The sequence below is a fragment of the Morone saxatilis genome, unplaced genomic scaffold (genome assembly GCF_004916995.1).
Source record: "Morone saxatilis isolate NCDOM2014 unplaced genomic scaffold, NCSU_SB_2.0 Contig19, whole genome shotgun sequence".
Lineage (NCBI taxonomy): Eukaryota > Metazoa > Chordata > Actinopteri > Moronidae > Morone > Morone saxatilis.
This window is the reverse complement of record NW_023339751.1, coordinates 16,257,392-16,269,821: the sequence shown is the minus strand read 5'-3', so window position 1 is coordinate 16,269,821 and position 12,430 is coordinate 16,257,392. Positions and strand designations below refer to the sequence as shown.

General features: G+C 40.5%; 1 protein-coding gene across 2 annotated transcripts in view; it reads right to left on the bottom strand.

Moving 5' to 3' along the window:
• ppm1ba (protein phosphatase, Mg2+/Mn2+ dependent, 1Ba) overlaps window positions 1–12,430 on the bottom strand; it is a 15,655-nt gene that overhangs the window by 906 nt on the left and 2,319 nt on the right. Inside the window, exons 2-5 of one of the 2 annotated variants that reach the window (XM_035663701.1) lie at window positions 6,064–6,975; window positions 5,612–5,729; window positions 4,221–4,335; window positions 3,720–3,777 (exon numbers count right to left, since the gene is read on the bottom strand). In XM_035663701.1, the coding sequence (XP_035519594.1) occupies window positions 3,720–3,777; window positions 4,221–4,335; window positions 5,612–5,729; window positions 6,064–6,951 (1,179 nt within the window). In that variant the 5' untranslated portion in view covers window positions 6,952–6,975. Of the gene's footprint in view, window positions 1–38; window positions 3,778–4,220; window positions 4,336–5,611; window positions 5,730–6,063; window positions 6,976–12,430 lie in introns of those variants that run through there. The other variant, XM_035663700.1, reaches the window with a different exon arrangement.

Here is a 12,430-nt window from a genome sequence, read left to right as displayed (position 1 = left end):
GTTTGAGTGTGTGTATGTATGTGTGTAGATGAGGGGTTGGAAGAAGAGAGGAGGGGGGGGAGGAGGGGGGTGTAACAGTTATATATGTGATCACTTACCAAATGAAACAGGAGGGCTGCGTTAATCAGAGGTAACACATAGTTAGACAAATCGATACATCCCTTATCACTGTGTGTGTAGGTGTGTACTTTACCACACACCAGCTGCTCACTACATTTTGAACCATTTTATTTATTTGTTCCGCTATAATAAAATATTTTAGTAAGAGGGACATCGCGCTACATTTTTTTGATTTGTTTTTCTTTTAAAATAAGGCAAAGCTTTGGGGTTTTACAAATTAAGGGTGCCATCAGTGATTGTTTTCTAGCTTTCTGCTGCTGTTTTCCATCGCGGTCGCTCATTAATTGGTGGAATATCAGGCTGCCGCGAGAGTAGTAGTTGTAGTTATCTTTCGATTTTGGCCTGTTCATTTTGCATCAGGTCCGAATATCCTTAAGGTTCTATTATGGACCGGGTCTGACTGTCCTCCAGCCCCATTTTTGAAAAGGACTCCTATAGATATCTGGTTTTTGTAAGTTCAAAAGGATGATGTACTAGTACTATGATGAAGCTAACATTAGCTACATGAGATGGTGTTTTTGTCAGTCCATTAGAGCAAATGTCATCACTAATAATTCATAGTTTACACAGGAATACAATAAATAATGTAGGTAATACTTTAAATGTGAGTCACCCTAACTTCTGTTTTTACTGATAGTTCTAGCAGTGTAGCACCACCACACCCAAATCAGACATTAGTGATGTACTGTTATGACACAACAGTCATAGCACTCTCTGAAGTAACCTAAAGGATGCCCAACAGGAGCTGATCTTAACATCTGTCACTAAAATCTTGACATAAAACTACTAAACACAGGTGGTTGTGGAGGAGCACACGTGTTTCCAGATGTAACCAAGGCTGCCACAAGATCCTAATGAGAGCCATTATTTTACTGATAGCACCTTTAATTTAAGAAGGCTGTTAGAAGTGCTGTTAACAGCTATGTAATTATGTAACTTAAAGTCCTCACCGATTTAACATTACAGCATTCCTTAAACATGAATGCTATATGTGATTCAAATTCAAATCTATTAAAAGCCGCTATGTGCAGAATTTGAACATTTAGGATTTTGGGTGTGGCGGTGCTACACTGCTTTGTTTACACAAACAACAAACCACACCAATTTCCACCAGGACTGTCACATTTTTCTCCAATCAGAAATGTGTCATAACAATAACTTGAAAGATGCTTAAATTACATAGAAATTCTACACGGAGCGGCTTTCAGCAGAGCAAATTATATGTGTGAATGTGTGTGTGCTTATGTGTGCATTAGGGCTGACAATCACAGTAACTGACAAACACTACGAGGTGATCATCGCCTAACTTCCAGCACACACACAGATCTGTTGTAGGAGTCAGCTTCCACCTCAGGACCTTTGACATGTCCATCACTAGCAGACGCATACACACACACACAGACATACAAGAACACACCATACATAACGGTTGATAAACAAGTAGGCATGCTTCATCACGGCAATGCTAAAGCCTAGATTGCACTCCCAAACGGACGTAGCGTACACGGTCAGCCGCGGACACCGCTGCCACACAGAGCTCTGTTTATATGATGTCCGTACGGAGTCTGCTTGGAGGACACGTTCCACACATGCGCGCTAGATCAGCGTCTACAGGAAGCTGTGCCCTTGTAGCACATGGGGCTGTGCAGAGCTCCAGACGGTTACAACAAACTGGAGGTGCACTCCACACAGAGCCTACATGCACTTTGATGACGATTTCCTACATGGGGACCAGAGTTATTGTAGTTTTGTCTTTTTCCAGAGTGGGTTTGCACATTTAAGTTTGGTTTGTATTAGCTTCAGATTTAGTTTTAGTTTTTTATTTTATTTTAAAATGGATCGTATTTGTTGTAATGGTATGAGAATGCAAAGACATTGACTTTAAAGACATTGCAGACATCCCAGTCTCAATAAACATTTGCACCAAAGGCCATGCTTGTGGTGTTGACAAATTGGACCACAGTACACAATATCTTTTTTTTTTTTCTCCTTTTATTTATAACTAAAATGTTTTTCACAAGTAGTTTTAGTTTTAAGTTTAGTTTTAGTTCACTATATTAACCTTGATGCGGACAGTGTAATCAGGTTAACAGTTCTAAAGACTGTCATCTCAGTGTGCCGTTCTCTCACAGACACATCTGAGCCATCAGTTAAAAATACACACACACTCCCGTATGTAACCACCAATCCACTGCAACAGAAAGTAACAGGATCACACACACTTGTTGGCAAGAAGAGATCTCTACAGAACATAAGTGTGTATTTCCACATCTGTGTGCAAGACTATATCCTCACACAGAACTTACTGGACGCCAACATTTGTTCAATACAGTTTCCTCTGCCCATGAATTCTCATATAGTGGCTGAAGCTTTTATTCACCTAAGCTAAATAAAGATCATTTTACAGGTTTACTTAATTGTTACTTTACTTAATTGCAAAGAAGAGAGTAATGCTGCAGCAATGGTTTGTAAAAATTACTGTATTGTTGAACATTTTAATATTTTGTTTTCAATGAAAGTGGCAAAAAGCCACTTACTCTACAAAGGAACAAACTACAAACCTTTCAGAGACACTTTTCAAACATACACAATGGGAGTCAATCCATTGTTCCTAGAGTTGCACTAAATGTGTGCATTGTGTTGGTGTTTGACATTACTTATTGTCATTTATTTTTATGTATTTAGTTTTGATTACTGCTTTATTTTCAATGTGTGTGCATCGAAGTCTGCAACTTGTATTTGGAAACACTGTTCTAGCCTTTCGTCTTGCTGCCTTCAATCTTTTCTGAAACAAAGTTTATCTCCTTCCTGTGACTAACAGCCACATACTGAGAATCAAGAACACCAGCCCTTCCAGATCCACCATTGTTTGTATGCTTGCATGTTTTTGTGTTGTATTGAAGATGATGGCACGGCAGTTTCACTGCACGTCGCTACCACAATCAGCTATGAATCCCACCTACATTGAGGGGATATTACCTGTAGCGGAAACCAAATAAAGAAAACCGCCCGGTACCAAAAGTGAGTCGAGTCGAGCGGTACCATGTAGTGGAAACGAGGCTTACCAAATACAGACTGATATAGAAAGTGGCCTCTGGGGTAGCGTTGTGTTAGGACAGATACAATGTAGAGAAGAAGAGGCAAACAAATGAACTGATCAAAAAAGTCCCCCCACTTAGGAGATATTTCAGAACATAGATTAGAAGAGAATGCTTTCACTGGCAGTCATTGTGTTTGGTAAAAGATCTTTTGATAAAGCCGTGTTGTCATGCATGCATAACCCGCTGCGAGAGCTAACTGAAAGGTGTGCATCATGCACCATGCAAGATGTTTATCATAATGGGAGTGATGAGCTCAAAGGCATCTCTGAAGTCAACTGTAATACTTCATCTTGTTTTGAACGTGAAAATAATACAACACACACAAAGCTCCAGTCTGGTCCACAGGACGGGATGAATCGACATAGGAGTAAGAGGTTTTCAGACACCACTGAAACTCACGTGTAACATAACGTTAACAAATGAGACAGCTGATATCTCATGTGTTATATAGCATCAACATTTGTGTTGCTCATATTCATCACTTCTACTGACACTCACCCCATCTTCCTCTCTGTATGGGTTCAGACGGTTGTATACTGCTTCAATAACATTACGTCTGCAGGAAGGACAGATACAAAAAATGTGATTAGGTCTCTTGAGGCTATTCAATTCAAACCATCCGTCAGAGCAACAACAGAGGGCACATGTGGAAGAACAAGTACGGTAAGGTGTCGTTAAAAAGAGGAAAACGTCTTGCTAGTATTGTTATGACTAAAAACTTCAGTACTTTCTATTCCATTGGCATTCAAAAAACAATACCTGGGCTGGACATACACACATTAGACAACCAGCAATTTCTTTTTTACATTACTGGTACATTTTAATACCAGCTCTGTTCTGGCCAGATGATGGGCTAAGCTACTGGTAATCAGAGACAAATGATGTTTGCCAATGTTTTATATTCTCCTTCAGCTTTCATCCTGTTATGACTGGGGAATAATCTACAACACGTGTATAAAACAACATCAAGTATCCTTCTGAGGGGGCGGAGCTCCTTACTTGCTGGCAAGGCCTCCCCCTGGTGGAAGAGTGGGCATGCCGCTGTCGGTGGACAGGTTCCTCATCACTGTTACTAGGTCCGGAAACCCGTCCTCCTCTGACCGAGACAGCATTTCTAAAACAACACCAGACGTTGTTGTTACATAAGTCAGTATTAACAGAGCTGGTGATAGCCAAGAACAGCTGGGAAAGGATAGGGGAGAGAGAGAGGGGAGAACAGAGGAGCCAGACCAAAAATGTGACAAACGAGGAGAAAGGAAGTAAATATGGAAACCGTACAAATGAATTTGTGGAAATGAGTGTGTGTCTGAGAGAGAGCGAGAGAGGGAGAGAGATGGTGACAGACAGAGGCCTGCAAGTGAGCTGAGAATGGCATGAGGCCAGGTCAATGTTCAGCCAGAGCATTCCTCTCCCTCTTTCTTTTCTCCTCTCTTACTATTCCATCTTTCTTTCTCTCGCTTTTCTTTCAGTATTAGACAGTACATGAAGCCAAATATCTAGTCTGCTTCATCAAACCAAATTTGTCCTGAAATTTCACAATAAAACAATCCTGCAAACATTAAGTTGTGTTACCACCTGCATTAAATAGTCTTAAATAGGATATTACAACACAATAGACACAGGTTCTTTGGTACAAGGCTAGTTAAAACACGACAAAAGTGTGTTTTAACTAGTGTCAGAGTTTAGGAATACATTTCTTGTTTGGCCACCCCTGGATTTCACAGACTAACAGTAGCCAGGGAAGAGAGCTGACCTAACCAACAAAGACTAGAAAAGCTGCACGGTGTTCATCAGAGGGCCTCATGCATCCTGAGGAAAAAAAAATGGGATGACACGAGTAAGGAAAAGACTGAAAGAGAGAAGGGGAACACTGAATCCAACCAAACAGGACAGGGAATGCTTGAGTGAGGGAGGGGAGAGAAGGATGAGTTCAGGGAGGGAAAGGGAGGAGAGAAGCGAACAGGGAATAAAGAGGGGAGATGCTTGCTGAAATGGAAAAGGAGGTCACGATGGTGTCATTCCTCTGCTGTGAGCCGGAGCTAACTTGGCTGGAGGCTAGACAATAGAGAGTGGCAGGGTCAGTCAGTGGAGAAAACATGCATACAGATAAGATACACACTTTCAGTTGGAGAAAGAAAAACCCTTTATAGGACCTGTTTTTGCCCCAACTACACCCTTTTAAACAACAGTATTAACTGTAACTGATTATAAATAAGAATGTAAACACATTCTTAACAGCTGCTATACAAGCAAACTGTATTTTTTTCACAGCTTACCACATGACAGTAACAAAGTACTTGAATACTCCAAAGCAGAAGTACATTTTTGTAATATTCACCAATCCCATTATACACATACACAAAACATTGGTTCCTCCCGTCCATTCTCACCTTCCACTTGAGTCTCCAGATATGTGTTGAGCTCAGCGTCTTTCCGCACAGCTTCCTCTGACACTTTGGGGGCGTTGGGCAAACACACTAACACAACACTCATGTTATCCCGACTTCCCTAAGATGGACGGGAAGGACAGAGGAACGAAGAAAGAGCAGGTAAGACAAGGAGTTGTTGTAAAGTGCTGAAAGAATTATGGTCTAAACTGCCCAACAAATGTAACTTTCTCCTTCATTCTTACATGAGGGACGATTAGTTATGTGCCTGGGCAATTAAAACTAGTTCCTCTCTTTAGAACTTTATGTACATTGATATGCATTTCATCATCATACAGTTCCCTTTGGAGTAGCAACACATTTCAGTCTCTATAAGCTGTTAGCAAACAGTGGCTATCACAGCAAAAAGAAAAAAAACACACAAAAGCAATGCTGCAAAACAAATCTGTACACACCTTGTGCAGGCAGGTGTCCACCACTTCATTGCAGACTCTCTCCAGGTCATCAGACACCTCAAGCCTAGATTTCACAAACTCACACAGCTCCTCATTGGACATGACATCCCAGATGCCATCACACGCCAGGATCACAAACTGATCCTGTTCAGGGGCCCGAACCATCTCAAACACTGCTGGTTCTGGGCTAACCAGCTGCTCTGTGGGCCCCTTCCCATCCACACACTTGTAGTCGTAGTCCCCCAAAGCCCTTGATACAGCCAGTGACCCATTAACCCTCTGAATCATCACTGAGCCGCCAGCATTCTGGATGCGCTCTCTCTCACGTGGGTTGCAAGGCTTGTGGTCAAGTGTGGAGAAGCACACGTGTGAATTGCGGTACAGAACAGCACGAGAATCACCACAGTTAATGAAGAAGAAATGATCAGGTGACAGGAGGATTCCGACTACTGTGGAGCCACTACGGTCCATGCCATTTCGAAGGTCAGAGAAGCTACGCATGTGCTCATCAATCCTCAGGAAGCCTGTCCGGATCCCAGATTTCACAGCCTCCACTGTAGGAGGAACCGATGCTGCAGGGTCAGTGGTGGAGCTGTCTGAACCGGCCTGGGAGCCTTGTGTCCCTCCTGCCCCAAAACTAGCGCTGATTATGTGTTCCAGAAGATGCTTAGAGCAGTAGTTGGCAACCCTCGAGCCAGCGTGACCGTCGTACACAGCAAAAAAGGACCAGTCAGTCATACCAGGAGCGGGAAGTCCCAACACAGCTGTGTGAGCATCCTCCATCTCCACCCGCCAGCCTTGCATGGAGCTCAGCCCATAGTGCAGGCCATTTCCCTCACCATGTGAGTTGTGCTTCTCTGTCTTGGGCTTGTCCAGGAACGCACCCATGGCTCTGCCCTAGAGAGACCCTACCTGTGGGGGAAAAAAGAGACAAACACAGGACAAAAAAAAAGAAAAACAATCAACGAATTTGACTTAATCAGTTCAGTGACTGCAGGTCTACGCCACAACTGTGATAACAATACAGTTTGAAATATTAATCCTCAACATTGTCTGGTTTGGTAGACTTTAGGACATCTCTGATGACTCGTGCTCACCAATTGCATTCTTTTGAACAGAAACAAAGTTGCCCCAGTTCCACTCTAAAAAGTCCATATACAGAATCTATACTTTTTTGGCAGTTCAACTACAACTAAAAGTGTGAAGAAAAGAAAGAAAGTTGTATTACTTTATCTTGTTCACAGGTATGCAACTAGGTTCTCCATTTCTACTGGGTATTGCACTGTATTGTTTGACCACTGGCCTGTGTATTTTGTTTCTGGTACAGACATTACCGAAAATATTTTGGCGAAGCTAATAACATTAATTATGGCCTCATTCAATTTAAGATTTACAAGTGGCAGGCCCCTGCATGCTGGCTCCACTGCATGGCTTACTGGCACATCTAATCTGAACAACAGTTAAATGAAAGGAGCAGCAAGACATAAAAAGTAGTCAGCTTACTTTATGTTGCAGAGGAAAGGTCATGTGAATCATCAACGTAAAATATAAACATTTTAGCACAAAACTAACATATTAAAACCTCCAGTTGTGTTTAGGGGTGCACAATATATACTGGGGCAGATAAATTATCAGCTGATAATGGGAAATCTATAGTATTGTAAATAATTAATGTTAAAATTCTAGTGCAAAGCAACTGATGGGCTTTATGTTCTGTAAAAGGCAAGGTATGTTTGTGAAGTTGTTTTTATGTACTTATTTGAACATTTGAAGTTTGTTTTTGTTGTGTTAACAATAGTGATGTCAGTAAAATTTGGTTAGGTCAGAGCTATGGAATATTAAATCATCTGTGTTTTGCAATACAAAAATGGGAAATTTCTTGTCCTATCAGCCATGAGAAGCAAGTAACAATAACGGTATTAGTGATTGTATCTGCTGAAGAAAAATCATTATCATGCATCCTTAGTTCTGTTGAATGACAATATACATTCATGTTGTTGTTTGTGGATTAAAAGGCTCAGTCTCAGCTGGCAATGCAGTGGAACAAAAACATTAAAATACCAAATATATAAAATAAAATGAAATAATGTATTTTATAGAATACTAATTTGGGCAATTCCTACTGCATATATTCTCTCAAATAGTATTTAAAATTGCAAAGACTGTACTGGGAGAAAGAAACATTCTACAGCTGCATGGGTAATAAAGTGAACTGAATTTAAGTAAGATGTGCAAAAGTGCACCTGCTCTCTAAGTCAGATACAGCATTTCATGACTTGTTTTGCCCAGGTTTCATTTTCAAGTTGCTGAATCAAGTTGTGCACATAAATTAGGCTTCCACACAAAATTATAGTGTTCATGCCTTCTCTCTCTCCAACAAAAACAGATTACAGACCTCAAGTGAATATTTGAGGGTCTGAAAAGGTAAACCCTGCAAATGACAACAGATTTTTAAAGAGACTGTGGGAGACTTGGACTGCAGTTTTTTTTGTGTGTTTCTTTTACTGTTTACTTAATAGGCCTGAAGGAATAATTCAAACCAACCAGCATTCATTGCTCATCATATCAGAAATAGCACAGCCACTTTGGTTTATGAGGAGCAGGTCTAAAAGCTTCTTTGGCCAGACAGAACTGGCTACTAAGGCCATTAACAAAGTCGAGAGGATGTGTTATCTCTCCATAACGGCACCTGCATTAGCTGAATGAACAGCAGCATTCAGGCTGCTTGATGGGAGAGATATTCTGTATCTCTATGTTAATTGTGAGAACTTATGCAGTCTTATTGATTGTCACACTACTTAATGGCCTCTTAGCCTCGCAAATTGCACATTAATTCCAGAAAATATCAATAAATGCTACTTACAAATAAGTTGTAGGCATACTCAAGCTTCCGGTCTCAGGAAAATACTGATATGCCACATTTATGTAAACGTGCTAAAGGTTACTTTTTTTTTTTTAAATGAATAAATGCTACAACATGAGTTGAACAAAGTCACCCAATCTACATAGAAGTGTATAGGCTGCCTTATTTTAATCGGTCTTACATCTCTAATTAATACCACTGTCTACACTGCCCACATGATGCCTTGAAATCTGGAGTCATCAGACTTTTGCGTGTTAATACATTACCCTCTATTTGGGCTGTAAAATCCTTTGTGAGTACACAGCAGTGCTGTGGCTTAACAGATACAGTGTGACTGTGAAAGATGTTTCAGGCTCTTCCTGTTAGTTATAAGACTCAAGGCACAAAGTTATGACATGACACTTTTATTTAAAGGCTTACTATCCGAGATTGGTCCATCTTGGTTTATAAACGCACCATTCAAAGTTAGCCCCTCCTCCACAGCACCAAATCAAAGTTGTTAACTATTGGAAAAGAAGAAAAGGTTAACCTGGACTGTTTTTGTGAGTTTTCTTGAATTTGAATGGAGGGTGTTTTAATAATATAATAATAATAATAATACATTTTATTTATAATGCCCTTTTCATCAGAGGATCTCAAAGTGCTACAGGTTAGAAACAAAAAGCAGTTTTTTAAAAAAAATATAATAATAATAATAATAATAACTAATAAAAGGTTTACAGGTTTACAGGTTAAACATCATTATTTAGTTAGTCTTAGTTTTTCGATGAAAGACCAAAAAAGTAAGTTATTTCCTTTCTTTGACATTTTGTGGGTTCTATATTGTTCAATAAAACAGTAAAAACATTCAATGAAATTTGTACTATAATCACTCTCAATTTACTCCAAAAACTGCTTCATGCAAACAACCCAGACACAAGTGATGTGAAAAATGTAAACGTCTGACTTGGACTGAAAGTTATCAAATTCATCTATTATTTCTATCTATCCCTATCTAATCCTATCTAATCTATCGTAATCTGATCTATCTATCTATCTATCTATCGTATCACAAGTCCAGGTGGTACAGAAATTATACATAATACACACAGGTATAAGTACTTTTTTGTTTAATTTTATAAAAGAGTGGATGATCAATGCTATCATGGTTTCTGTGACTTTCATTCTCCCCATTAAGTGAGATAAAACAGGTGTGTTTTGTTTTGCATATGCAGAAGACAAACACACACACACTGATCGCATATCAAAGGGTTGGGAAGCATCACTAGCGCAAACCACTTCAAGTATTACCTTGACAACAAATGCATTCGTGTGTGTGAATATTGAGCCGATATCAAAGCCATGTGAACAATCACCAAACCAAATCATTTGCTGTTTCACCTCTCCAGCAACAACACACACACTACGCAGAGGAAGACGCGCCCCTTCTATTTTGAGGCTCATACGTCATCAACACACAGCGACAACATGTGCCGTAAAAACAATAAATACCACCATACATCACTTGTAAGCACTGATGTAAGCACTGAGAACTCTGGGGAGTGATGTCACCGACATCTCCACGGTTACACAGCTTGGAGTGGCAGCTGAGTGGTTGCCTTGGCAACAGAAGCAGTAGGTGTTGCAGCATGCGACAAGAGGACGGCACAGCCATGCCACTGTGTGTGTGTGTACATTCAAGAGGCTGTTCAGAGTGCACATCATGCATTGCTGGGATAGGTCTAACAGCACACTGACCTCATTCATTTACTCACACCACACAACTGTTTCTCGCACAGAACGTATAGCGAGATGAAGTCAGTCAAAGTGGAAAGCTGGCTAACGGATCAGCCCACAGGTCTCAGACTTCAGACAAGCAGGGTAGCTTTAACAAGCTAACTCAATTTAACAGTCAGCTGCTGATGGGATCCACACAGGGTCAGATTAGCCTGTCAAACACAGACCACACGCGGCAGTGCACTACCGCTAACATAATAGCTCTCTCTATCCTGACTCTTGTTTGGTGACATGCAGTGAACAGAATGTGATATAATAGCCTCCATCTACATTTCAGATGACAGCGTCACTGAACAGTTGTATTGTCTTGTATTTGGTGGGGAAATGACAGAAACGAACAATGGACTGTTTGTATCATGATATGTACCGAATGAGCAATGAATTGACAAAATATGATCAGAATACAATTCGTCAACATGATACCTTGTGAAGGGGCTGATGGGAAATAAAGCACGATGGTGTAGTAAGAAGCCAGGTGCTGGAGTACTATAGATAGATAAAATATGCATTATTTGAATGTGGTTCCCAAAAGAGACGTACAGTCAGAAGGAGATACTGGTGCCAGATAAAGGTCCTCCTGTCTTATACTAAAAGTATAGTTGGTGGGGCACCCTGATAGCTCGCCTAGCAGAGCTGGCGCCCCTTGTATCGAGGCTGAGTCCTTGTGCCCTTTATGAAGACCAGCACTGTGTGTAACATCATGCACTATGCAATGTGTCTGTCCACTGTAGCCTGAATGTCTAGTGAGAATGTTTTAGACTAAAATTATCTCACAATGCAATGTAATACGTAATGGAAAAAACTTTAATAAAAGAAAAACAAAAAAAAACAATGGACATTCAAGAGCTACCTACACTGCCTGATGAAAGGAACGACCTGACCTCAGTAGTGTCCGAAAATAGTTTTTTCTGATCTGACACACTACATCGTCCACTACAAAATATTCCCATTATAGTGACCAATAGTGAATAAGTGATACAAGTACTCCATAATACTGTGTATAATCCTCAGATTTAAATCGTAAAGCCATACCTAAACAGATTCACCACAGAAATACAGACATGGGGTTATAATGATACTAGTGGCACATGAAGTAAGAAGTAAACGGCTGATTCTATCAATAGTCAATTGACCGTCGAGGAGAGCTTCATGGGGCTGAGAGCTTTCCTCAGAGCTAACAACTAATTATGAAAATCAATTCAGCTGTGCCGTATAAATGTATATAACAGCTGCACTGTATTATACTCAGTGCATGTTTCGACTCAATTCCTCGCTGCAGTTTACGTCTCCTGTTAAGAAAGCCAATACTGAGAGCATCGGGTAAATCTTAAAATGATCAATTTCTACTAATGTGCTTACAGTGCCGTTTTGGCAGGGGATCATCTTTCTGCTGATAAAGTACACGGGCGGTTCCAGGGTCAGTGGGTACTGGAAGCTCTCCCTGCTGGTGCTCCAGTGACGGGGGCAGTGCGCCGACCATTCTGTTGCAGCGAGGATTGGGGTTTAATACAAAATACCAAAAGTGATGAGTAGTGAAAGTTCAGGGCTTTGCTTTGAAGATTCAAGACTTAAGCTCTGTAATGCCACCCCTGGCACCACCTATTATTAAGTATCCATTAGCTACAGCCCCATCTGAAAGAGTAAAAAAAAAAACTCACAGTTGGTGTAATGCACTGTCCTGAGTTAGAGTAAAAACTGTTAGTAAAATTAAAGAAGTTTGACCCTTCA